Source organism: Chroicocephalus ridibundus, chromosome 13, assembly GCF_963924245.1.
Source record: "Chroicocephalus ridibundus chromosome 13, bChrRid1.1, whole genome shotgun sequence".
Lineage (NCBI taxonomy): Eukaryota > Metazoa > Chordata > Aves > Charadriiformes > Laridae > Chroicocephalus > Chroicocephalus ridibundus.
Window position 1 is genome coordinate 6,224,891 of NC_086296.1, and position 23,551 is coordinate 6,248,441.

At 57.7% G+C, this 23,551-nt stretch overlaps 1 protein-coding gene across 20 annotated transcripts in view; it reads right to left on the bottom strand.

Annotated features, from left to right (window-relative positions):
• NCOR2 (nuclear receptor corepressor 2) overlaps window positions 1–23,551 on the bottom strand; it is a 254,224-nt gene that overhangs the window by 34,730 nt on the left and 195,943 nt on the right. For all 20 annotated transcript variants that reach the window (XM_063351296.1, XM_063351293.1, XM_063351289.1 and 17 more), the window contains 5 exons: window positions 16,179–16,321; window positions 10,609–10,756; window positions 7,789–8,344; window positions 2,537–2,657; window positions 1,300–1,537 (listed from right to left, as the gene is read on the bottom strand). In XM_063351296.1, coding sequence (XP_063207366.1) covers window positions 1,300–1,537; window positions 2,537–2,657; window positions 7,789–8,344; window positions 10,609–10,756; window positions 16,179–16,321 — 1,206 coding nt within the window. The remainder of the gene's footprint in view (window positions 1–1,299; window positions 1,538–2,536; window positions 2,658–7,788; window positions 8,345–10,608; window positions 10,757–16,178; window positions 16,322–23,551) is intronic.

Below are 23,551 nucleotides of genomic sequence, written 5' to 3' on the forward strand. Positions count from 1 at the left end.
TGTGCGGGAGGAGACCAAACCGGATCACGCCACAGGAGAGAGCTGGAGGGAAACTGTTCCGCCTGGGCGGCAAACACGAGCACAGCAGGACAAGATCAGCTGGAGATGGGACTTCACAAACGGCAACACCACGACTTGGGGGGGAACTCCCTTTCTTTCAAGGCAAGCAGTCACCTTCCTTGCTTATATGCAAAATATTCTGGAGGTGTGATGCACACATGGCGCCATTTATTGTTAAAAAAAATAATATAATCTGGCCAAGTGCCAGCAACCAACTCTTCTTGCAAGCACATCACTCCGTCCAGAAGGACACGACAGCTTGAAGAATAAATACCTGGGCCTGGACACTGCAGAGCAGGCTGCTAAGATCCTGGCTGCCGGAGGGCGAACTAGTACAGCAATTCTCCAGCAAAGATCACAGCCCAGGTCCAGTGCAGATCTCCCTCATCACTGTAGTCTCACCCACTTTCCATCTCCACCCATGAGCAGGTAATTTGTGCAGCTGCACCCATCCCTGGGCAGGATCCAGCAGCGGGAGACATCGCGCCCACCCAGCCCGACTTCCCTGCACCTCTGACTGTGCCACTGGTGACAGCATCTCATCTTCACACGCAGCTGAGCCGCAGGCTGGCTACGAGGGGCAGGGACACAGACTCTGAATGGGAACAGACTCTGACACTCGGATTAAAAACACATTTAGAGGATGGTCTCATCAGGACTTCCCGTCTCTCCTTAACCTTCATCCCCAGGTGCTCGAGCTAATAACTCTTCAGATGCTCTACAGTGGGAAACTCTGAATTGCTCATTAGGCAGCCAAACCACATCAGAGCTATTCCGGGGAGAAAGCACTGGGAATCTTTACAGGAACCTTTGGACTCCGAGTCACAGTATTAGCATTGATTTTAAATGAAATAATGGTCCCCGCTGAGCATTAAAAGCATTCTTTATAGAAAGCCAGCAAGGTAGAAAAGAGCCATTGTACCCGGAGCCCTGGCATGCCTCCAGGCCCCTTTGCTCTCAAGTGAATGGCAGAGACGCTAATAAAGGCAATCTTCACCTCCTCAGCGTTCGACACTGGCCCGGTGTTTGCTGTAGGCTCAATGAGACATGATGTACTGTCTAATGAACATGGGAAATTAGCCATGCCTCTCTGGTCCTGCTTCAAGATGCTATTAAAGAGCTTTCAAGGGTTGAAGCAAAGCTTCCACCTAAGAGGAAGAAAGCTGCCGGCTGCGTACAGCTGCACACACCGGGCATTTCTCTGCGGATAAACATGCACCACCACGTGCACACCCCTACCTTCCTTGTCACCAACAGCGGGGCTCCGGCTCTTTCCCCTGGGACTGCCGCTCGGCTGCTGCTGCTCCTTCTCAGCCTGCTGTTGCTGGGCCTGCGATAGCTTGCTCGGGGGCACGTCCTCGCGGGCAGACTCGTGGGCTTTTGTGATCTGCTGCTGGTAGAGGGCCAAGGCATGGGGAGGCACCTGAGGCTTCACACTTCCACTCTGCAATATCCCCTCCGAGAAACCTTCGGAAATCTGCAAAGCATTAAGAATTGGTGACACTCGCCATGTGCTGTTGACATCCATGACAGTCTTGGAGACATCAAGATGCAATGAGAAGCACCTGCCCCACACCATCACTGCAAGTCTTACCATCCCAAACAGGGCGCCACAGCTCACCAGCCGGAGGAGACTGAAGAAGTCCACAACAAAGAGTATCAGTTTCACGCTGGTGACACTACAGGAGAGCCTCGGACTTTTAAAACCTCTAATCTATAGTTATGTGCTTGTAGCTTTTCCCAGAAGTTACATTATGGCAGCCACATCTTAAGCTTTAACATGGAAAGCTGGAAAAGCATCAGGAACAGGTCTTTCCTGAGTCCCCTGAGTTTTGGGTCCCAAACCCCAAAAGCAGGGATTTCCTCCCTGCCCACCCTGCACTGCTGCTCCTCTGGTGCTGAGCCTGGCGATATCAGGGTGCTTTTTGTCACAGCCCAAGCCACCGCACTAGGAGGAACCATCAGCCTTGGAGAATACATGTTCTTTCAGTACACAGCTATTGGGCAGGCAAAAAGGGGGACCAAACAGAGCTTCTGGATGAGGAAGAGCACGAATGCTTCTTACGTGGTAAGAACCAACTCATAAGATGAAGAGAGGCACAAGGCTGAGAAGGTGCACGCTTGCTTTTTAAAGCAATGGGGAGCAGCAGTCATGTGGCAACAAGAAGCTTTTTCTGTCCAGACCTCCCACTACTTTCTGATAAAAGAGCTCAAGGGACATCCAAACATTGCTGGCAGAGTCGCTCCTGCAGCTGGGGACACGCTGCACACAGAGAGCACCTCACCTGCTGGAGACCTCGCACCGCCCAGGCCCAGGTCTCTACAGACCACGAGCTTGGCCATCCGCAGGGCCAAGCACGTCCTTGCAACCCTGACACACGTGCCACGCAGGGGACGCAGCCTGATGGAAGAGCGTGCGTAAGGCACGCATGACTGCCGCGCTCCCAGTCTTGTCCCTCTCCGGCAGGGTACTCACGATGGGAGGGATGGCAGCAGCACGCTGCTTCAGCTGCTTCAGGTCCAGCGGCTTCTGCGGCGAGGAGTTCAGCCTGGCGTCGCTGGTGGCATTAAGCAGGCTGGGCCGGGGGGACAGCAACCTGGACACAAAACACGCATGTCAACCAGGCAAGTCTATGGACAATCTCCACATCCCATTGTTCCCCCACACCCTACACGCTGACAAGCCTAGAGGACATCCTCGTCATCAGAGAGGAGCACGCTGGACTTGCTGACGGGACTCGAGGCTCTTGAAAACATCATGTGCTTGGGCTTCCAGCCCTGCAAGCTGCTGCCCTGGCCCCAAACCTGTTTAGATAGCAAAGATCTCAGCATCCACCATGAGGATGCTTGTCTGACAGGAGGCTGCTCAGCAGGAAAATCTGCCGCGTTGCCCAAAGCATGGGGGACCTGCAGCCACTGGGGAGGTGTCTCAACCTTGACCTTGGTGGGCTGAAGGTGTCCCCAGGTCATTTTGGTCTAGGAGGGCAGGCGCAGAGAGGAATGCAACCCGGCCCAGCAATGCCCAGCTAGCAACTGGGGCAGCTTTGCCACAGGATGAGGCTGAAGGGTGGCGAAGAGCAGGATGGGATTCAAATCCTGCTTGTCAGAGAAGACAACCCTTGTGGGGCTCTGTGCTCAAACAAGACCATTATGTCCAGCTCAACAAGCTCTCGTGCCCTCTTTCCTCATCCCCTACGCTAACTATTTCTAGCACACCTGCTGTTGTCCAGAATAAACCCGAGGGAGAACTGGAGCCCAGAGCCAGAGCCGGGAGTTACAGAGCAGGGTGACCAGTTCAGATTTCATTTGGGCATCACATCACTCTTCGGAGCTCACACGTGGCGCTCGCCTGGCACTCCGGATCGGCCTCATTCTCCTCTTCAAGGACTCTATTTATCAAGGTGCTAAAGCCTGGGCAAGGAATCACGTGCACTGAGCTGGAGCCCTCGGATCACTTGAAAGAGGAGAGGCTGGATTTGGATGGGATTTGGTGTTCAGCCCAGCGGCTGTGCAGCCCTGCACCCTCTCCATTTGCTCTTCCCCTTGGCTGTTTGACTTGCCTGCTAGACACTCAGATGGCCGCACCGAGCCCCTGTGCACACAGTGCGAGGTGGGCATCTCCATGGTGCCACCAAAATGGGATGGGGATGGCGGTGTGTGAAGCCCATGGGTCAAACCCTCAGTGTGTCCAGCTCCTGAGCTCGTGCTGAGACCCCGGGGACCACGTCTCTCCAGGCCATCTCTGCCTTCTCTCCCTCCCGACTCCAATTTGTTGAAGCCAGTTCATAGTTTTCAAGCTTTACAGCTTGATTTGTTTATTTTAGCTGTTATTTCACTGCTCTTTTCAGCCTATAAATTTCAAGGTCATTCCATGCTCACCCTTGGATGAATAAACAAGCGTGGCGGGGCCACGTGCAGGGAATACACTCATCAACGGTGCTGGGACTGCCCCAGCCCTCGCTCTGCGCCGTGCCTGGCATTGGAGGGGAAGGGGACCCACCTCCGGCTTGGGACCAGGGTGCTCCCGTTCGGCACCCAGGGGAGATCAGGCGAGGGGCAGCAAATCGGAGCTGTTCCCCAAATAACCTCAATGATGTCTGCCCACGGGACCACATGGGTGTTGTGAAGCCATGCTGTGGGGGACGTGGGGCTCCCGCCAGGGTGCAATACGGCAAGGACTGCTGAGACACATGGCTGGGGACAAGGACACCCAGCACTTGCTCCGGAGACCTTCAGGCCATGCTGAGCTGCAGTACTGCTCTTCTGGGGCTGCCGAGCTGGGCAAGGACCGAGTTCACAGCATGCTCTGCAGCCCTGGCCCAACTCCCCCAGCACTTTGGCCTCTGATTTTGCCCAGAAGCAGCCAATTTTATTTTATTTTTTTTTCCCCCACTATTTTTCAAAGAGGGCAATTTTCTTCTGGGCAAGCATCATCCAGGAGGCAGGGCAGCCAGTGCAGGTTGCCAGCACCACGTTGGCTCCTGGTGCCAGCAAAGAGCTTCTCTCCTGCCACTTCACCTGACGCCAGTGCTGCCAGGCCAGTAATGTGTCACCCCGGGCCTGAGACGGGTCCAGCTTGACCAGCAAGTGGGGTCCTGCCAGCCCTGGCAGAGCACCCGCCCCAGCAGCTACCCCACGCACTTGCGGCACATGCAGGGATGCATTTGAGTACCCTTAAGGTCCCTTTAAGCACACTTAAGATCCTCAGGTTTCCTAAAACCCTCCAGGATCCTGACACTTAGGAAGCCAGAGTCAGCATTAAATACATCAATATGCAAATTGCATAATTTATGCAGTAATCTCCCAGCAGATCTTGCACCGGCCACAGGCCTGTCTGCTGGGTGCTGTGCTCTGGAAGGCACCAGTTGAACAACCCCCAGCATCTCCTCTCCACCCGCTGCTAAACTGGGGCCTCCCAAACCCAACCCCCAGTCCCTAAACATGGGTGATGGTGTTGGGAGGGATGGAAAAGGATTTGAGCAGGAAGGGGTCGATACACACACAGATGAGCCTCGGCAGTGTGGAAATGTCCCCTCCCAGGCATGAAGCTTTGGGGGTGACCAGGACACTGCGTTCCCCAGACTCCTGCCATGAAGACAAGGACCAGTTTCATTGCCAGATGAGCCAAGGCACCGATATGTAACCCAGCCAAACGCAATTCCTTGCACACGCAGTGGTTGTGCAAAGGTGATGGCTACCAGACTTCCCCAATGGGCTCCCACAAGCCAGGGCCACGGCACCAACATGGAGCTGGCCCGGCACAGCCCTCACACCTACGGCTGAGCCGGTGACCGGGACGCGCAGCCAGGGGTGGCTCGGTGCAACGCTTACGGGCAGACATCTCCTCTCCGCGCTGCAGGTCTGCAGCGGGTGACCGTGCATGGCCTCCCTTGTGTGTTCCTGTCTGGCGTGACCTCCCACTGAACCGCAGTCCTGGCAGCGCTAGCAGCAGCCCTCTCGCAGCACACGCTGCATGGAACCACAGACCATTAGCTGCCTTCTGCAGCTTTGATGAGTTAAGGCTGTGACTCCTTAGCCCGGACTTGTCTTTGCTAGTGCGAACCACAGGAGGACCCGAGAAAAGCTGCCCCTACGTGTCACGCCAACCCTGCACCCCTTCCCTCTCGCCGCGGGGACACCCCAGCCACCCTCCGTCCCCTTCTGGGAGATGCTGCAGACAGCTCGGTGCTTTTACAAGTGCAGGGAAGAGCACCCACGCCCCGCCGGCGCTGGGTGGGCGGGCGAGCATCGGGTGATGCGGTGACGGGGCGGCTCACGCGGCATCTCAGCTGCCTCGTCCTGCTCATCGCAAGTCACGCTGCAGCAGCGGGGCTGCGGTACCTGCCTGCGAGCCAGCAGCCCTCGGCCGCTGGGAAATGCAAAGTAGCAAAGCTACACCGGGGAAGGGCACAGAGTCCCTGCTGGGAGCACGATGGTGCCGAAACTTCTGATCTGGCTGCAGACTGACCCCGTGGGTGCTCCCGGGGTTCCCAGGCTGGGAAGCACCAGGCGCCGGCATCAGCTGCAGCTTTTCTGTGCCAGCAGGCTCTGCTATCACCCGCGCTTCACCACCGCACCGGGTAAGAGGAGTGGTCCGTGAGCTGCGGGACGCCTGTTTAATGTTTAATATTCCCGGAAGCTGGTAACTGTTTGACAAGCGAGACAGGCACTGACTCAGCAAGGAGATGGGGATGAAAAAGTTGTTCCCAAGACGACTTGCTCCTTCACTACTGGGAAGTCGGTACAAGCCGCTGCCGTCCTGTTTTCGGTTGGGTTAATGTTAAACTCGAGGAGCGCAGCCCCGCTGGCCTCACTCTCCCTTGCTGGGAGGTTTTCTCCCATCTGGGAAGGAGGAGAGGGTGGGGAGGGGTGGTGCTGGACTCCGGCCACTGCTGGAGAGGAGCACGGCAGCCAAGAGGCCTCAGCCCCACCATGGGGCCGGGGCCAGCAGCATCCGCACCACCCCTCAGCATCGTCAGCGCTGCTTCCAGCTGCTCGGCAGCGAGAGAGGCTGCTCCCCCGGCGCGGCCGGCCAGTGCTGAGGATGCTCCCACACGAGTAGCACTCACCCACTGGCTCCAGCATCCATCACAGGGAAAGTGTGGAGGCTGCTAGGGGTGGTGGAGATGCGCGATGGCTCCCCACCGCCTCATCCTGCTTGTTTTTTTTAAATTGCCCCATCCACAGCGCGGTGCACAGCCCGCCTGGCCTGGCAGCACCCGTTCTGTTGCCAAACTGCCCCCTGCAAGCCCACGGGAGGCATGTGGGGTGTTTTATGCAGGGTGCTGGCCGTGGGATGCCATCCTCTCATCAGCCCAGCTCCAAAGCGGGAAGCAGCGGAGGGACCGCCATCCCTATGTGCAATGGCAAGGCAGACTCAGAGGTGCCTCCTGACCCAGGAGCCAGCGTGGATGGAAGCAGGAGCCACTAGAGAAATCAGTGCTACAAAGACGCATGTATTCATACATATTCTTTAAAAACCAGAAAACCCTGACCCATTTGTGAGGCTCTTGGGTGGGGAGGGCTCTGTGAGAAGAGCTGGAAAGGAAGCAGGACGTTTCTCCTCCAAAGAGTCTCGCATTTCCCCTCCCTGTCCCAAGAGCCACCCATAAAGGGTCAGAGGTGCCTTTGGCCAGGTGAAGGGCTCAGGACTGCAGCAGCTCAGGTGAAGACCTGGTGGTGATACCGCAGGAAAGCTCACACCATTCTCCTCCCTTTACAGCCAGGACAGATAATTTACCCCTATCGATGCGAGCAGCATCTTTGCCAAGGAGCAACTCAGCACTGGGAACGGTCCCTGAAGTGAGTTCTCTCCTGCCAGCACCAGCTCGGACAGAAACCACTCCCAACCCCGGACGCTGGCAAACCAGCCCGCGCCTCTGCACAGCTCCGCTGTCCCCAAGGGCACGTCCTGCTCCATTGCGTCACCCAGATGGGCTGCAGCCAGCAGACGCAGCGGCTCTGCACCCAACACCTGCCCATGGTCATTGCCCAGTAGCACCCGTACATTGGGACATGGCACTGCCCGTTGTGTCATGGCCCCTCTGCAAGCGGTGGCCAAAGGGTCACAGCCACATGGGGACACAACCGGGCACGTCCCTTTGCCTCAGGGAATACCTGAGTGGTGATATTCCCAAGAAAGAGCACACGTGGGCACCGTGGCACGCAACGGAGAAGCTCATCTGGCCCTCGAGCCGTGCATTTGCCCACCTCGCTCCCCACTCCTACCTGCTCTTGTCCACTGCATCCTGCTCATCCATCTCATCTGCGCTGCAGGTCGCGCTGGAGTCGCTGTCGGGGTTCACCCCGGGGCCTTTACTGCCTTTATGACTCTCCTTCTTCTCAGCCTTGGGCGTCCCCTCCGTCCCCGCTGTCCCTCCGCCGCTGACGCCGCTTTCCGCCTTCTTGTCATTCCCCTTGTCCTTCTCCTGGCTGTCTTCACTCTCCTCCTTCTTCACCTCACTCTTGCAGGGCTCTTCGCTCACCTTCTCCTCTGGCTCCTCCGTTTTCACCACGTCCACCACCAGGTCCTCCTGCACCTTCTCCTCGCTGCTGGGCGGCTCGGGAGCTGCCTCTGGCGGAGGGCTGGCAGCAGGAGTGGGGTTGGCGGGGGGAGCGGTGGGAGCGTCGGGGGGTGTTGGAGCCTCTTCCAACTTGACTGCCGGTTCTGCGCCGGAGTCACCTCCTGGCCCGGGTGGTGCCTTGGCCCCGGTTTCGCCTCCTTCTTTGGCTTCAGGCCTCGGCGAGGGAATGCTCTCAGTGTCGGAGCTGTTATTTACTGCAGCTGAGAAAAGGGAAGAAATAAAAATAAGGATCAGCCCGAGATTCTCGCTTCCCATATCGCTGCCTCCGCCCCCTCCCATGGGAGGAGAACGCCCTCGTTCCTCCGAGGGGGAGATGATCCCGGGGCTGGGAGAGCTGTGCCGGGATCCCCAGATCCAGAGCCTACTAAGCAAAAGGATGCTCTGGGGGACCCTGCTTGCCCAGCACGACGACTGTTGTTAACCCCCACCCAAAGGCAAAACCGCACACCCAAATGCCTGGAGACCAAGCGACTGGGAAGCTGAATTTTAAGGGAAAAGCCTGGCTGCTGGCTGGGTCCGCAGGATAGGACCTGCTCCCTCCTCATCCTCTCACCCATGGCTCTGGATCAGCTCTGCTCCCCCAGGGCCAGGCACCTCGCTGGCACCCTGCTCGCTGACTTACGTCGCCCGTGTCCCTGGTTCTGCCACCCCCGGGGCAGCTGGGAACCATCCCAAAAAACCCTGCGTGTTTGTTGTTATTTAAGCCGCCAGTGGCAGAAGAAAGGAGGTCAGGGTCGGTGAAAGCAAAGCGCTGGCAGCGCTGCGGGACAGGTTAATTATTACATGGAAAGGATCATTCTCAGATCTGCCACCAACAGCTTGCAGTGAGCTGGAAGCACAAGTGTCCAGGCACCGCTGCAGATGAAGGTGCTGCCGAGAGATTTTTCTATGGCTGGGGAGAGGATCGTTCCCTCCAAGCCTTGAACAGACAAACACGTCCAGGGCCAGGAGCACCAGAAGACTTCCACGGTCCCACCTCAGCACATCCCTGACGGACACAGCTCCATGCTCATGCCCAAAGGCTTCCTCCTGGGCATCCCTTGACCTCTCTCTTTCCACAGCAGCATGGACAGCTTTCAAACGCCAGCAAGGTGAGCAGCACGGAGGAACTGTGTCCCAAGAGCCGTACGCTGGAGCACATCCATCCTTCCTTGGCACAAAAACGTGCCACGCTCGTCTTATGCCTTTCTTCAGCTCCGTAGCCCGCCCCGGCAGCAGAACAAGAGACAAGGCTTGGAGCGTAAGGCTCAGGAGCACGTCAAGAGATCCGTCTCTAATCTCAAAAATACATTGTTTCCTCTCAGGCACTCTTACAAAGAGCAATAACTACCTTTTACTTTGCGCCCCTGAGTCACGTATCACCTCGCACAAAGATTTACCTGGAATCTGCCTTTAATGAGTCACTCGCGATGATGATTTGAAAAGATTTCCCATTTCGAGTCCCATTAGCCTGGGTGCTAAGGCCAGGAACCAGCGTGGTGCCAGCACTGACGGTAAAGTTATTAAATTACTTTGACAAAAGTCAAATGGGGCTATTGTTGGAAAATTATGCACATTTTCTCCAAACTCGCTGCCGTGCTTTCTAAGCGATAAATAGCTGAAAATTGTCACTTTCAAGTTGTTTCCTTTCTTTGGTATGGCTGGCAGGGAGGAAAACGCTGCCTTAAAAGGGAAAGGAGGAGGAAAAGACCCGACAAGGTACCCCAGCCTCGCTGGTGGGAGACCGCGGCTTCCCCTGCCTTTGCTGGCAGCGCGGGCTCCACCGCCTGGGGCAGCACTGGCAGCGATGCCCTGACGAGACGGGGATGGGCATGTACAAACCTTAGTGGGTTATCCCTCCTTGAGCCCATGCGAAGCTCCTCAAGAGTTCACAGGGTTGGCTATTTAACCCTGCCAAACACACAGAGACCCCCCCTTTGGGGGAAAACACCATGAAACGCAGTTTACAAGAGCACACAAGCGTGCCAGGCCCCGGTGAGCTGGGTGCCGTGGGGAGTGTGAGCTGATGGAAACTGGGAACCAAAGGGCTTGCTCTCCTCCAGGGAGAGAAGAAGCTGCTGGGACCAATCCAAGTTCCTTTACATGCAGCCTTGATGCGGGGGCTGCCGTGCCCCTGGGCCACGGAGGCTGCCATAAGCCTCCCCATGCCCCCTGGGACCCCCGTGGGCAGCTGGCAGTCACAGCGGAGGCTGCCGGTAACAGAGCTCCCGCATCACACGACCTTCCCAAAATACACATCCCTCCAGACAGACACGGGAGGAGGGCAGCGATCCAGGACACTCCTCGCCAGAGTGAAATCCAGAGGCATCCAAAAAGCCACCAGCACCTCGTGCTGCGGGATGCCGTCACCTCAGTGTGGCTTTGGGGTGACAGACGCAAGCCCCTGCCAGCATCTCCTGGTAGTGGCAGCAAAGCCAGGAGAGCCGAGTGCGTCCCCCTCGCCACAGCCCCCCACCCGCTTCACCTTCTGCCTCCTCGGCCATCTCCTCCTCGTTGCCGCTCGTCCCCGACACCTCCATCTCCTCGTCCTCGGCTGCAGGAGGGAAGGCAGCTTCTTCGTTTTGAACGGCGGTGCCTTTTTTCTTCTTCCTCTTGGCGTTCCTTTCTTTCTCCTGGGGAAGAGGCAAACGATGGTGAGAAGGAGAGACCAGAGGGATGGGGAGCAGACAGCACCGTCTTGCTCAAAGGGCCGAGAGGGATGCTAACACCATCACGGTCCCACCGGGTAAACCCTCCGAAAATCAGTCCTCAGGACCAGACTCGCCTGCCGAAAGCCTGGCAGCATGGTCCCACCTGGCCAAAAACTGACTGTCCCACAATGGCCAGCCCAGCTCCATGCGGAGCTCCAGCCCCAGGCAGCAGCACGCCTCCAAGGGAGGGGTGGCACTGACGCATGGACACACGGACAAGGACACCAGTGCAGAAGTGACCAGTGCCAGGCTGGCAAGATCCTGGTGGTCCCACGTTACGCATGTGCACGCATTCATCCTGCACATTTCCAGGGACTACCTCCACCTACGAAAACATGCATGGCCGCAGCCTGACGCTTGTCTGCAAATAACGAAGCTGATGCGCCAGATACGGCCCAGCCAATATTTTTGCGCACCAGCTTTCACGTCGCCTACGGCAGGTGCTGCCAAAGGACTTTGACTCCCATGCCGGGGCGGCTGTCGCCAGTGGGGACACTCCGGGTGGCACAGCATCCCAAAGGTGAGCTACCTGGTAGCCCATCCTGCCCTGGGACAGCCCTGTCCCTGCTTGCCGGGGCACGTGCTGCAGCCACGAGGGCACGGAGAGCTGTTCCCTCCCGCCGGCCCAAAGGGAAAGTCTCGGCTTTGCTATCGTTTCCTGCTCTTGTTGCTTGAGTAAATATTACCAGTAGGAACAGGCCCATCATCTCCGGCTCTCCCTGCAAACCCCACATGAATGACGTGTGTAGGACGTTTATTTACATGGATGAAGAGATAAAGCCGTGGTGGAAACGTTAACTTTGCTGCTGGATCTTTGTGCTGGGAAGAGCTGATCCCCCCCTTCCCCCCCGCAATTTTTCAATCCTTTAAAAAACTTCCAGATAAAACAAACAAATACAACTGCCTTCTGCTTGGAAACGCTGCTTGCTCAAAATCTATTTTTATCAAACTGGGCAGAAGAGAGGGGAAAAAAAGGCACTTGAGAAAGGGCTGTGTGAAGGCGCGGGGAGGCGGCAGGAGGAAGGCAGGGCTCTGCGGTGCCCTGGCCCCGGCCGGCAGCAGCGGTGATGCCCCGGCACCGCCAGCCCTCGCGCCTCTGCCACGGCAGCGATTCAGCAACCGCACGTTTCTGTCTGAAGCAGCAGTTCCCCATCACGCTAATGCGGTGACAAAGCGCCGACGTTACTATGGCAAAGACTTCTCTGCCTCTTACTCACGGGTCCGTGACTCAGCCGCGGGCAGGAGCAGGCTCCTCGCTGGGGAATTAGCCGGGAACCAGCCTCTGCCTCAGCATCCTACTTGGCCACAGCCCGGGCTCCGGCAGAGCGGAGCAGTGAGATGCCGGGGGCACCATGGGTCCCTCTCACGGCAGACCACACTGCTGGTATTTAGGGAAGATGACGTGAAATCCAGGCAGCAGATCCTGGCTACGTCTAGAGATACGTTCCGGCCACCACCTCACCTCTTATAAAGCCAACAGCTCTGGTCCCCTCACGCAGTCTTGCTCCCGGCACCCTGCCCAGGAACGGGGTCCCTTCCTGCTCTGCCTCTGTAAGCGGGCACAGGGCCCGCATCTGACACGGGATCCTAACCACGACTGCAGGACATGGAAGAGTCTCTGTGAGCCATGCCTGGGACCAAGTGTTCCCCACTGTCACAACATTCTCTTAATCCAAGCGTTTACCAGCGAGGCCACAGGAAGGTGCCAGGGCCGTTTCCTACGGGCACTCTGATGCTCATTTTGTGCTATACCAGCCCAGAGGGTCCCCGCTTTCTATCCGCCACCAGGGATTTTTGCAGGAGCATCCAGGACTTGGTGCCACTTGAGTGGTCTGCCTCGCCAAAACCACTGCGGAGACACGCTCTGTGCAGCTAGGACACCAAACCCTGCACGAGGGGTCACTCCACTTCTGCTCCTCCATGCTGTCCTCCCGGGCACCTGGTCCCCAGCCAGCCCCATCACGCTGACTCCCAGCCTGGCAGGGATGGGCAGCTCTTCCCCTCTTGCCATCCCCGGCACTGGGCATTGCATCCCACCACTCAAGTTCACCTGCACCGTCTGTCCTGGAGGAGGAGAGGGAGATGCCACCAGCCTCGAGTACATCTCTCCAGCTTCTCCTTGCACTCACCACCTGACGTGGCAGGAACAGCCAAAACAGCTTCCAAACCAGGCTACCATGTGGTAGTGAGCCATGACACGGAGCCATCATTATGGGTACCTCCCATCAGCATCAGCCTGTCCTACAAGCAGGACCAGGCAGTCCCACAGTGGTGTGATGTAGTGATGCATATTTGAGATGGCACCAGGACTAAGTCTAAGGACAGAATGAGTCCCGTGCTCTGCCACAGGAGCAGCCAGCAGCAACAGGAAGGGGCAGAGAGGAGATCCCACAGTGAGGAGGGTCCCAGTTCCCAAGACCAAGGTTCTATACCAAGGCAAGGCAGACGTGTTCACCTTCTAGAAGAAGAGGCCACCAGGCTGTCTTCCTGAAGCAGCTTTGCCGTGCAAAGCCAGCACCACCCAAAAAACCCAAGGAATTGCAGAGATGTTGCTTGGAGGCGTTCAAAAGATTGGTTCTCCAAGCAGGACCAGCACCAGCTCAGGAGATAACTCGCCCATCTTCGTTGCACAAGCCAAAAAAAAGCCCCAGCAGTCAATAGACCAATGTGACACTGCAAAGAGGTCCTGGTGAAGATAGAGCCTAATCTCCAACCGCTAACAAAAAGCGCGGCTCTGAGGACGCCGTGTATCCCAATGCCCTGCTTTCTTTAAATGCCGAGATTAGAGAGCGCAGTGCGCAGAAGGTCAAGGCTAAGTGACGCTGATGCCTGGGACACATCCGAGCTTCTCGGCAGTGAAACCAAACACAGCCGGGCAGATAAAGCGAAGCCTCAAGGTGGCCTGACCCTGCCCCAGTGGTAACAGGCTCCCTGTCCCGTGGTGCAGCCGGCTGGCACGGACACCCGGATCCAGGGGGGTGCTTGCAGAGGGAGGAGAGTGAGGATCTCTGGCATCCAGCCCCATAGGAGCCGGGGCCGCAGTGGGCTTGCAGAAGGCTCTCGCGAGCACTGAGCAGCTCTGGGAGAGGGGGAACGGGGCTCTGCGTGCTGACACAGCCCACCTGCAGCTCCCCGGCCCCTGTGTGCTCCTTCCCCAGGGGTGAACCTCTCCGGTAAAAGGATGGGTCTTCAAATTAAAACTCCAAATGCAGCACGTGGGAGCGTATGGACCATGCGGGCTTTGGAGAGGTGGAAAAGGAGCATCACCATGCCAGACATCTTCACCTGTTGCAACCCAGACCTTCCTCCTTCCTAACGCTGGGTGCTCCCTGGATGCTCTGAGGGAGGGTCCCCCTGTCCCCAGAGCTCCTCGGGCTCTGGCTAGCCAAGGTTCAGCATGCAAGGGGACAAGGAGCTGCTGAAGTGCCCGGACTCATCCCACCCAGCACTGTCCTATTGTGGGGAATGGGGATCTCCTGCTTTGCACTGTGCTGTGACATGTTCTGGGGACAAAAGGACCTTGCCAGTCTCTGCTTCCCGTCCCACAGCGGTCACTGCTGCCCACCCATGACCTGCCGCTGCTGCAACCCAGTGTCACACCCACCTGGAAGAGGAGGCTACAATATTAATGAGCCCCATTTGGGAAACGAATGAGATCTGCTAATTAAGTTTACTCTCATTAAGCAAGAGGAAGAAAAGCAGAGCCACTGTGTTTCCCCGCACATCAGCAGCAATAGCTGTTGGTGGCGAGGTCAGGGAATAAATTGGGGATGTCACGGCAGAACTAGGCGATGCCACGCTGCCTCACCACGTGCTTCCTCCGCAGAGGTCATGGCTGACTACTGGGTATAGGATGAGATTTGGAGGCTCGGTTTGCTCGTGAATATATTTAGGAGTCAGGAAGGTCGGTCTATGGCAATTTAATCTCAGTTGTTCTTTGATTTTGTTCAGCTTTCTGGCATCTGCTGTTGCCACAAAACAATAGAGCACAATAAATAACAGCTGAACGTTCATTGTTCTTCTCCACAACCGAATCCCATAGCCTCCAATGCTCAAAAAATAAAATGATGATGCTGATATAAACTGCAAGTGAGAGTGAACAAATAGACTGGAGAAGTCTAGCGGCTGCCTTGGAGGGACGGATGCGGGGAAAAATGTGGTTCTGCAGAAAAACACTTCCGTGATATAATTTCTGAAACATTAGGAAGCAGAGTAAATTAATACACAACGGCTCCACTGCCAGCTAAGCTGTATGATCTTATTTCAGATGCTCCCCAGTAATGAACAATGATATCTTTATAATGTAACGTTTTATATTCGGAGGGCTTGATGCACATTTCATTCCAGTCTTTATATCTGTTTTGGGGTGTTTTATATAGTTTGTTTGCTTTGTTTCTAAAAACAATTCAGTGAAACATAGGAACACAGGAGTGTCTCTGTGTGTAGAGAATTAATAAAAAAGAATCGCCGATGTCTTCTCTTTCTCTCATTCCTATAGACTGACTAGGATATTAAATTCCTGGGTGAGTCACTGAATGTTTTCCTGTCTTTCTTTTTACTCTTTCTGTAATAGCTTGCTTGGAGAGATTCCTGCATTGAACATTGTCCTTTGCATTTTCAAAGCACCCCTTGGGGGTTTAGCCATGTGAATTCTATTAGCCAGAAACTGGGAACCCCAGGATACTCTACAAATGAAATAATTATAATCCTTAGTTGCTCTTAGCAGTCCGTCCTATCTCCAGAACACCAAACAAACCCCACTTCATTCACACCCTGCACCGCATGCCAGAAAAGCATCAGTGTTAGCCCCTTCTGACGGGGAAAGCGAGGCACGGAGGGATGTACGCGTCTGCTCGCAGCCCTGAGGACAACCAACATCCGTGTCAGGACCAGCCTTTCCTCACGTTGTCCTAAACCCCTGAATTTCTTTGGGGCAAACCGACACTTTACCAGGTAACTGCGGTACCTGCAAGGCACAAAGCTGTGGTGCCCCGACGGGCTCTCCGCTCCTGGGGTGGAACAGAACAACCTCGCCGGCATCAAAGTATTTGCAGAGCCGGGACTGAGCTCGCGTCCCGGCCAACACACCACAACCCTCCTCCTCCTTCTGCTCCTTCTTATCTCCTCGCGTACCAGCCATGCTCCAGACACCCAGGCATCTCCCACGCAGCAGCTCCCCCTCCTCCAGACCTCCTGGGGCCAGATGGGTAGAAAACCCTCTCCTGCTCTGCTTCCCGCTCCCCAGAGCTTTCACTCTGACATGATAAAGACCCTCCTTGGCTGTGGGAAGCACGCAAGCTGGCTGGGAACTACCTATGGGTGTGGGCTGAGACGGGGCTCTCACCATTTTCAGTTTGTGCTGCTGTAGGATCTCATCCAGGTTCTGCCTCTTCTTGTAGTTGAAGTAGAAGTTTTTGCACTGCGACACGGTCTTGGAGCCCACCATCCTGGCAATGGCCGACCAGTTCCGCCCATGCTCAAGGAGACCTATGGTCGCAGGAGGGAAAAAGGAGAAGGGTTTAACACCAGATACGCTCCCACAAGGGCAGCATTATCCATGCAGGATGGGAAACATCCTCCGCGCAAGCCAAACTCCACAGGAACAATATGGTCACTAGCACCCGTCTGAATGGCTTCCTAGGCCAGGGGATGACCTATGAGAGCCTGTTTTTCTTTCCAAGGGGAAACAAGACACTATGCTGACCGCCTCTGGAACAAAATACGTCCCACAGCCACATCTCGGCCAGCCACTGGGCTGTCAGGAGGGCGAGCGGTGCTCCCTTCCCTTTGGGACAGTTGCAGGAGGTGTTGCCATGCCTAGGAGAACCTGGGGCAGCAGCTCTCAAGTCCCTATCACAAAGCAAAGGTTCTTCCCACCCTCCTGTGCCCCAGTGATGACTTTGACTGGGGTAAGACGTCAGTTCAGGGCGCTGGAGCGCAGAGTCCTGTTAGGGATGGGGAGGAGGAGCAGGGAAGCCCAGGTGATATCCCGGGCTGGGAAGAGGTGTGCCAGGGCATTAGTGCTGATTGCAGGCTCATGAGCAAAAGCAGCTTCCCAGGTCAGGCATCACGCCAAGGGCTGGCAATCCTGGCCAGATGGTGCCACCCAAGCATGGGGCTCCTGCCAGCACTGGGGCAACCCAGCAGGGTGGAGGAGAAGGAAGGAGCGAGTCAGCAGCCTGCGTCCTTGCGGTCTCTGCAGGGGTGTCTGGGCACCCCCAGTGCCACAACTGGAGGTGGGGGTCACAACCACAGGCCAGAGAAGGGTGCAATGGCACCCTCGTCCATCCATCCCAGGCTCCTGGAGGTGACCTGTCCGAGGGAGATCCAGACTTTCTGGGAAATAAAAACCTCGCAGCCTGCAGTCCTTCCTAGTGTGTGGCTGGTCCTTCCTGTGGTGCCTGGTGGGGCCAGAGCTGCCACCAGCCTGCAGGATGCTGCCAGCTGAACTGGGACATGCTGTTCCAGCTGGTCCTGCCCATGTGATGCCACCTTCAAGCCAACAGCTCCCCAGGTCCTCCCTTGCACCTTGTGTAGGGTGCAGGATAGAGAGACTACGAGCCCAGGGGCACAGTACTGCCACAAAAGGTGACTTCAAGATGAAAATCAGCAGGGAATGAACCTGCTAGGAGCATCTTCCAGACATCACCAGCCACAGAGCCTGGGAACAGGCACTGCCTGGGCACCTCCATCATCCGTCCCCAAACACTTCCCTGGCTGCTCAGACACCATAGGGCTTGGGACCGCGACGAGTCCCACATTAGGGCTCCTGGTGACAGCCCTGCTTGTGCCCGGGAGCCACGACAGCTGTACCCCAGCCTGGCCCCGCTGCCAGCCTTCAGCCACACTGCTGCCACGTGCCACCTCCGAGCCCCAGCCTGGACCGAAGGGACAGTCGAACCTCTGCTTCAGCCCAACAACAAATTCCTCCCGGGACAGACTCATCTCAGCGCAGCCACAAGCAATCGGGGTCCGAGGGAGGCACCTCCCGCCAGGATTCCTGCACCCGTGCAAGGGGAGGGCACAGCATGGGGGCCGCGGGTACATCTGCCTTGAATAGCTGGCACCACATCCCCCAGGAGAGATGAAACCTCTCCCTGCTTCCCAGCTCCTGGAGGAAACCGGCAGTACCCAGCACAGCAGGAGTTAACATCCAGCCGGTGCCTGTATCCTGCCCCGTCCCAGCACCAGGGCTTATCAAATTGCATGTAAGAGGCAGGCATCACACAGCGCTGAGCACCACAAAAGGCCGTGGCAAGCCAAGAAACAAGTTTGAGCTTTAACTCTGCAACTCCCAGCCTCGCTGCAGCCAAACCCACGACCGCCGTCACCCCGCTGGCAGGCTGCGACTTCTTAAAAATAATAATGAATCAAAAAAAAAAAAAAAAAAAAAAAAAAAGGACGTCCGGCCACCAACTGTGAGAGATAACGAGCTGGGGTGGGAGTCCTCCCCCTCCTCGAGTTGCTGAAGGCTGCAGGGGAAAACAGGACAGTCCCCTGTGTCACAACCCATCCCCTGTGTCACAACCCTTCGCTGCTCGTCCAAAGCAAACAAGCGGCTCGGCCCCCTTTGCTCATCTCTGTGCTGGTGGCCCAGCACCAAGTGTGACAGCTGGGGACAGAGACCTTTGCTGTGCCCCGGGCAAAGCCCTGGAGCGCAAACACTGGCACCGGTGAGCCATGAGCCCTGGGGCTTCGGTGGGCGAGATGCCACGCTGCCTGGCGGCGGGAAGCGGGACCCGGCACGGCAGAGCCCGGGGAGTGTGGGGGGGTGACGGCTGCCAGTGCGAGCGGTGCCCAGCATGGCCTGACCTTTGCCAGCCGCGGCGATGCCAGCTCCCGGCTGCCCTTTCCCCTGCCAGGCTCGCTGTGCCCACCGCGGGGCTGGGGGACGGGGACGCTGCCGGAGGAGCCTGCAGCTGGCCAGGCTGGTGGCCACGGCAGCGGTGGGCTCCCGAGGAAGCTGCCTGCAGGACCCGGCAGGGAGCCCGGACCCCCTGCTCTTTACATTAAAACCAGAGCGAAACAGCAACACCTGCTTCCCCACGCTGTAATTATCTGCATGCTCGGGGAGGGACCAGCCGAGACACCCCAGGACGTGCCGGTAAGCCCTTGGTTCACCGGGCACCCCCGGCTCGATGCGCTGCGCAGCCCCCAGCCACTGCCCCGAGCTCCCCGGCACGCCAGCCCGCCTCGGCACCGCAACTGAAACTATGACTAACGGAGTTATCAGATCTTCACGCTGGCTTGGGGCGGGGGCTCGGGACGCAGGGGGTGCCCGCAGGCACGCAGCGACACGCAACCCTGAGGTTAACCCCATCCTTCGGACCCCCAGCGCCCGACTTACGTGCTCCGGCTGCGGGTCCGGCGGGCAGGGAGCGCGCCCGGAGCGCGCAGAGGGCGAGCTGGGAAGGACGCGGGCGTTGGGGCACTTCTTCAAAGCCCCCCCGGGCACGGCAGCCCGCTGCGAAGCGCTGCGAGTGCTCCGCTCACACCCTCCCCACGCATTTTGCTTTCGCTCCCTCGCAGCAGCCGGAGACAGAGAAGAAAGCAAAGCCGGTTCCTTAAATCCTGGGGGCGAGAGGATTTCAGAGCCATGGGCGGCCGAGAGAGGCGAACGAGCGGGTGCCGAGGCTGGAAACCAGGTCACAGGCGGGAGACTCCTGACCCCGATGCCAGAAGTTGGTGGGAACACATGGAACACATGCTCCGGCCACAGCGCTCTTCCCTCCGGTGGGGCCGGCGAGCGAACGGCGTCCTCCGCGCTCCTCCTGCTCGCTCGCCGGAGCCTTCCAGCCGGCTGCAGCCGCGATTGTTCAGGCGGATGGAAGCGCCTCCGGTATTTTTCTCCCCTACCTCACCTCCTCGCTCAGCAGCTCGGGGCTACGGGGAGGCTGTGCAGTTTCAGGAGATGCCCGACGTTGCCAAGAAATAATAATAATTAAAAAAAAAAAAAAAAAAAAAGGGCAGGAGAAAGGCGAAGGGGAGGGAGCAGCCGACCGCGCTGCAGCTCCGCTCCTGCCAGCCCGGGGACGGGGAGCCGGTGCCGTCGGTATGTGGCGGAGCAGCGAGCGAGCTCTAATCTGTTCCTCTGGCTGACCCAGGGCTCGTTGCATCTGAATGTGACCTCTAGACAGAGCATTAATAACGAACGTGGCGCTGACCCAAGCTGACAAGGGGTGCGGCCGCTTGGCACCCGCTCCCGCCCTCCCTCTCTCACTTTCTGTCTCCCTCGCTCTCCTCTGAATGTCAGCGGCAGGGGGAGGGATCCAGGAAAACAAAGCTTGGCTAATAGTTTCCTCCGCTCTCAACTGAATCAAAGGCGCTTTTCTTTGGGGAGGTGCGCGCCAGCGAGCCCAGCGCCGCACCGGCGGGATGCCCTGGCACTCCGGCACGCCTCTGCCCCGCGGCCGCTGCCCTGGCGGAGGAGGGATGGGGAAAGGTTTGGCATCGGAGTCACCATGGGTGGACGGGGGCCTTTGCTCCGGTACCGGCAAGAGGAAGCTGGAAGGAAGAGGAGCCCGGAGAGCATGGTACTGCGCACTTGGCGTTTCGGAGCACGGAGGAGAAACTCGGAGGGGCAGCCTGGCAGGCGAGGGCCATCGCCCCACACCCCTCGGCTCTCCGCAGCTGCAGTATTTTACCAGAGTCGTTCCAAGGCTCTCCAGCACGGCCACCCTGCTCCACCCAGGGCTCGGCGAGGGTGGAGGGAGCCCATAAAAGGGTCCCTTAATGGGAGCTCATCTGGATTTGCAGATCAAGGTTACAGGCAAAAACCTAAGTGATCTCATTCCCCTACGCCCGACGGTACCTGGTGCGAACCTCCAGCCCCTCTCGCACCCAGACATTCTCTTGGTAGCGGGGATGGAGGCAGTTCGGCTATGGCACAGCCAAAATGGTCTGTAACCCCATCCCGGAGAAAGACCAGTACTACAGAGTCAGTGACACCATCCGAGGCATCCCGAAAGCATGGTCGGCATCGCTCTGAGATGAATTAGAGCATCGCAGTGTCACCTTCCCCTGCCGATCTCGGGGCGGTTTGCAGCGCGTGGGAGAACTGAGGCACAAGGAAGGTGAGTAACTTCTCCAGGGCCGCGGAGCCAGTGGGTGGCAGATCTGGGTGAGCGCCGGGCTCCTGACAGCGCACCAAGGAAAGTGGTGGGGACGGTGCGCAGGGGACAAGCCCAAGTCCCTGCACGCACCGGTGGCATTGCCGGAGGGACTGTCACACAGGCGGCCGGCTCGGTGTGCTCTCACCGTGCAGTGGGTGATGCTCTCCCTTCCTTGGGAAGGTGACACCAGAACCAGGCTGCCACACTCCCGATGGACCTCTCCTTTGGTGGCCAGATGCCAGCGCGTCTCTGATGTGCCCCACGGCTACGAAGGAGCTCGCAGCAAAACTCCTCAGCAGCCGTCACACCCATCACGCCATCTCTCCAGAGGGAGGCAGTGCCACCAAACGAGGTGTGGGTATGGAGTTGGGACCCGAGCTAGCTCAGCTCTAGTGCCACCTCCCTGCTCCGCTGGCCCTGGCTGGGGACCCTCAGGGCCCAGGTCTCCCCTTCAGAGAAGCCGGTCGCTGGACCACTGCATCAACCTGCTGCAAAAGCATCGAGCCCTGTGCCCTGACCATGGACCTGCCCGGCTGTCCCCCTCCCGTCACAACCCTCTTTTTGCGCTGTGTCCCCATCCTTTGACCCTGGGAGGGGACAGGAAGCCTCCCCCCGGGACATCTGCTCCCCAAGAGGTGCCATTTCCCCCCGTCTGACTGGGACACTCGAGTCTCCAGCGCAGGGCAGCGAGCGCACAGGGAGCAGCTGCTCCTGGTGAGCCCAGCTCTCTCCCTTCACCTGGTTAGGATATTATTCCTGCTCTCTTATTGTTGAAAAAATAACGCTCAAAATTAAAATGTAGGCTGTAAATTATAGTAATTACCCAGCAGTTCCCCCTGACAGGCCTTTTGTGTTCCATTCACCGACACTCACTAAGCAAATCCTCGCAGTTTGCTCCTACACACTCAAGAAACATTCAGCCAAGGGAGGCAGCGAGCACAGCTCCGGGGGGCACGGCGGGCAGCAGCACCACGGGCTCTATCCCCGGGGTGACACCTTGGCTGAAGAGCCGCAAAGCCCCAGCCTGGGGTGTCTGGGATGGGATCGCAGCCGATCGCAGCCGACCCCAGCCCCCTCCAGCGCAAGTGTGACCGATTCCCGCCTTGGATGCAGTTTTGCCCTCGTGGCACCCAATCCGCCCCATCCTGATAATTTCCACCACGTCGCTTCATTCTGAACTTCATGGCAAACACGCGGCTCGCTCGGAGCAGGTGGACGGCGGTGCTCTGCCCACAGCGGTGGGCGCCAGGGACGGGCTGTCCTCCCTCTGAGCTCCCCTTGCACCCAGCCTGAGCAGAGCGCACGCGGGTGGGGGACCCCAAGGCACGTCCCACCCCAGGACCAGCAAGAGGGACAACACGCAGCGACTGGCACAGGCTGCAAACCAGCTTCTCCAGCTCACATTTACTGCCATCAGCATGCTTTTACAGCAATAAATATCTCCAACCGGAGAGAGGATGGCTCCAGCATGAGCACAGGGGAGACAAAGGGAGGAAGGTATGGAGCTGCCGGCTTCCCAGCATCGCCTGCGCTGCAGCCAACTCCTAAGAGCAACGGCTGCCCTGCCAGGAAGAAGCGATGGAGGAAAATTCGAAGACTCACATGGACCTACCTCTCCCCACCCTTCAGCCAGCAGCTCGTTAGAAATAACAGCGCAAACCCAAATTTGGGTTGGAGGAGCGCACGCTCGCGCGTGTTTACCCACTCGCTCGGGCTCCAGACAGCACGCCGAAAGGCAGCCGCGTCCAAAAGGCGATGGGAGATGGCTGGCTTCTGCATGGGCTTTTGTGTCAGTGGGTTTTGTGTGCAAATTTGAAGAAATCAGTATTTTTTTTAAAAATCCCACTTTTCAGTTTTGTGGACAGGATGGGACTGGGAAAAAAATGGTTCCGGTCAGTCCAAAACTCATCTTACTTTCCGAATTGGTTGTTGGCAGAACTGATACCTTCCGTATCCAGGGAAATATTTTACATCTACCCAAAATGAACTATTCGGGAGTCTTCACAGCTTATTTAACTCTCTGACATCAGCTTTTCACGTTTGCGACCAACCCTCCTCTGCCTCATTAGGCCGACTCCATCCCGTGGCCCCTCCGGTTCCTTGGCCTGGGCGAAGGCATAAAGAGCCCAGGCTTGGCTCTGCCACGAGGGCGAGGAGCACAGAGCCTTGGCAAGGCACGGGAGGACCTCAGGTGAGCAAGAAACTGCCATTTCCACACCGTCTCTTTCCGAAGAACAAAACCACTTGTTAAACGCCAGGGGAAAAACCCAGCGCCGGGGCGAGAACAGATACCAGACTTTAAAGAGTAACGAAGGTCAGGCCGAAACCTCACGGTTCATCAAGTTCAGCTCCAGCGCTATCGCGGCTGCTCTGCGACGCCGGGCGCCGGCGGCGAAACGCAGCGCAGGGGCTGGGGGGGGCAGGCAATAAACCCACCCGGCTGCTCCAGGTCGGCGCCCGCTGCTAGCGAACTCCCCGCCAGCCTACCTTTAACTCCTGCCTGCGTGGGCTCCCGCCAGCGGGTCCCCCAAAGGCAGGAGCTGCCTAAACATTGCCTTTTAAGGAGCAGCCCCATCCCGCTGCCGAAATCCTCCGCGCCCAGCCC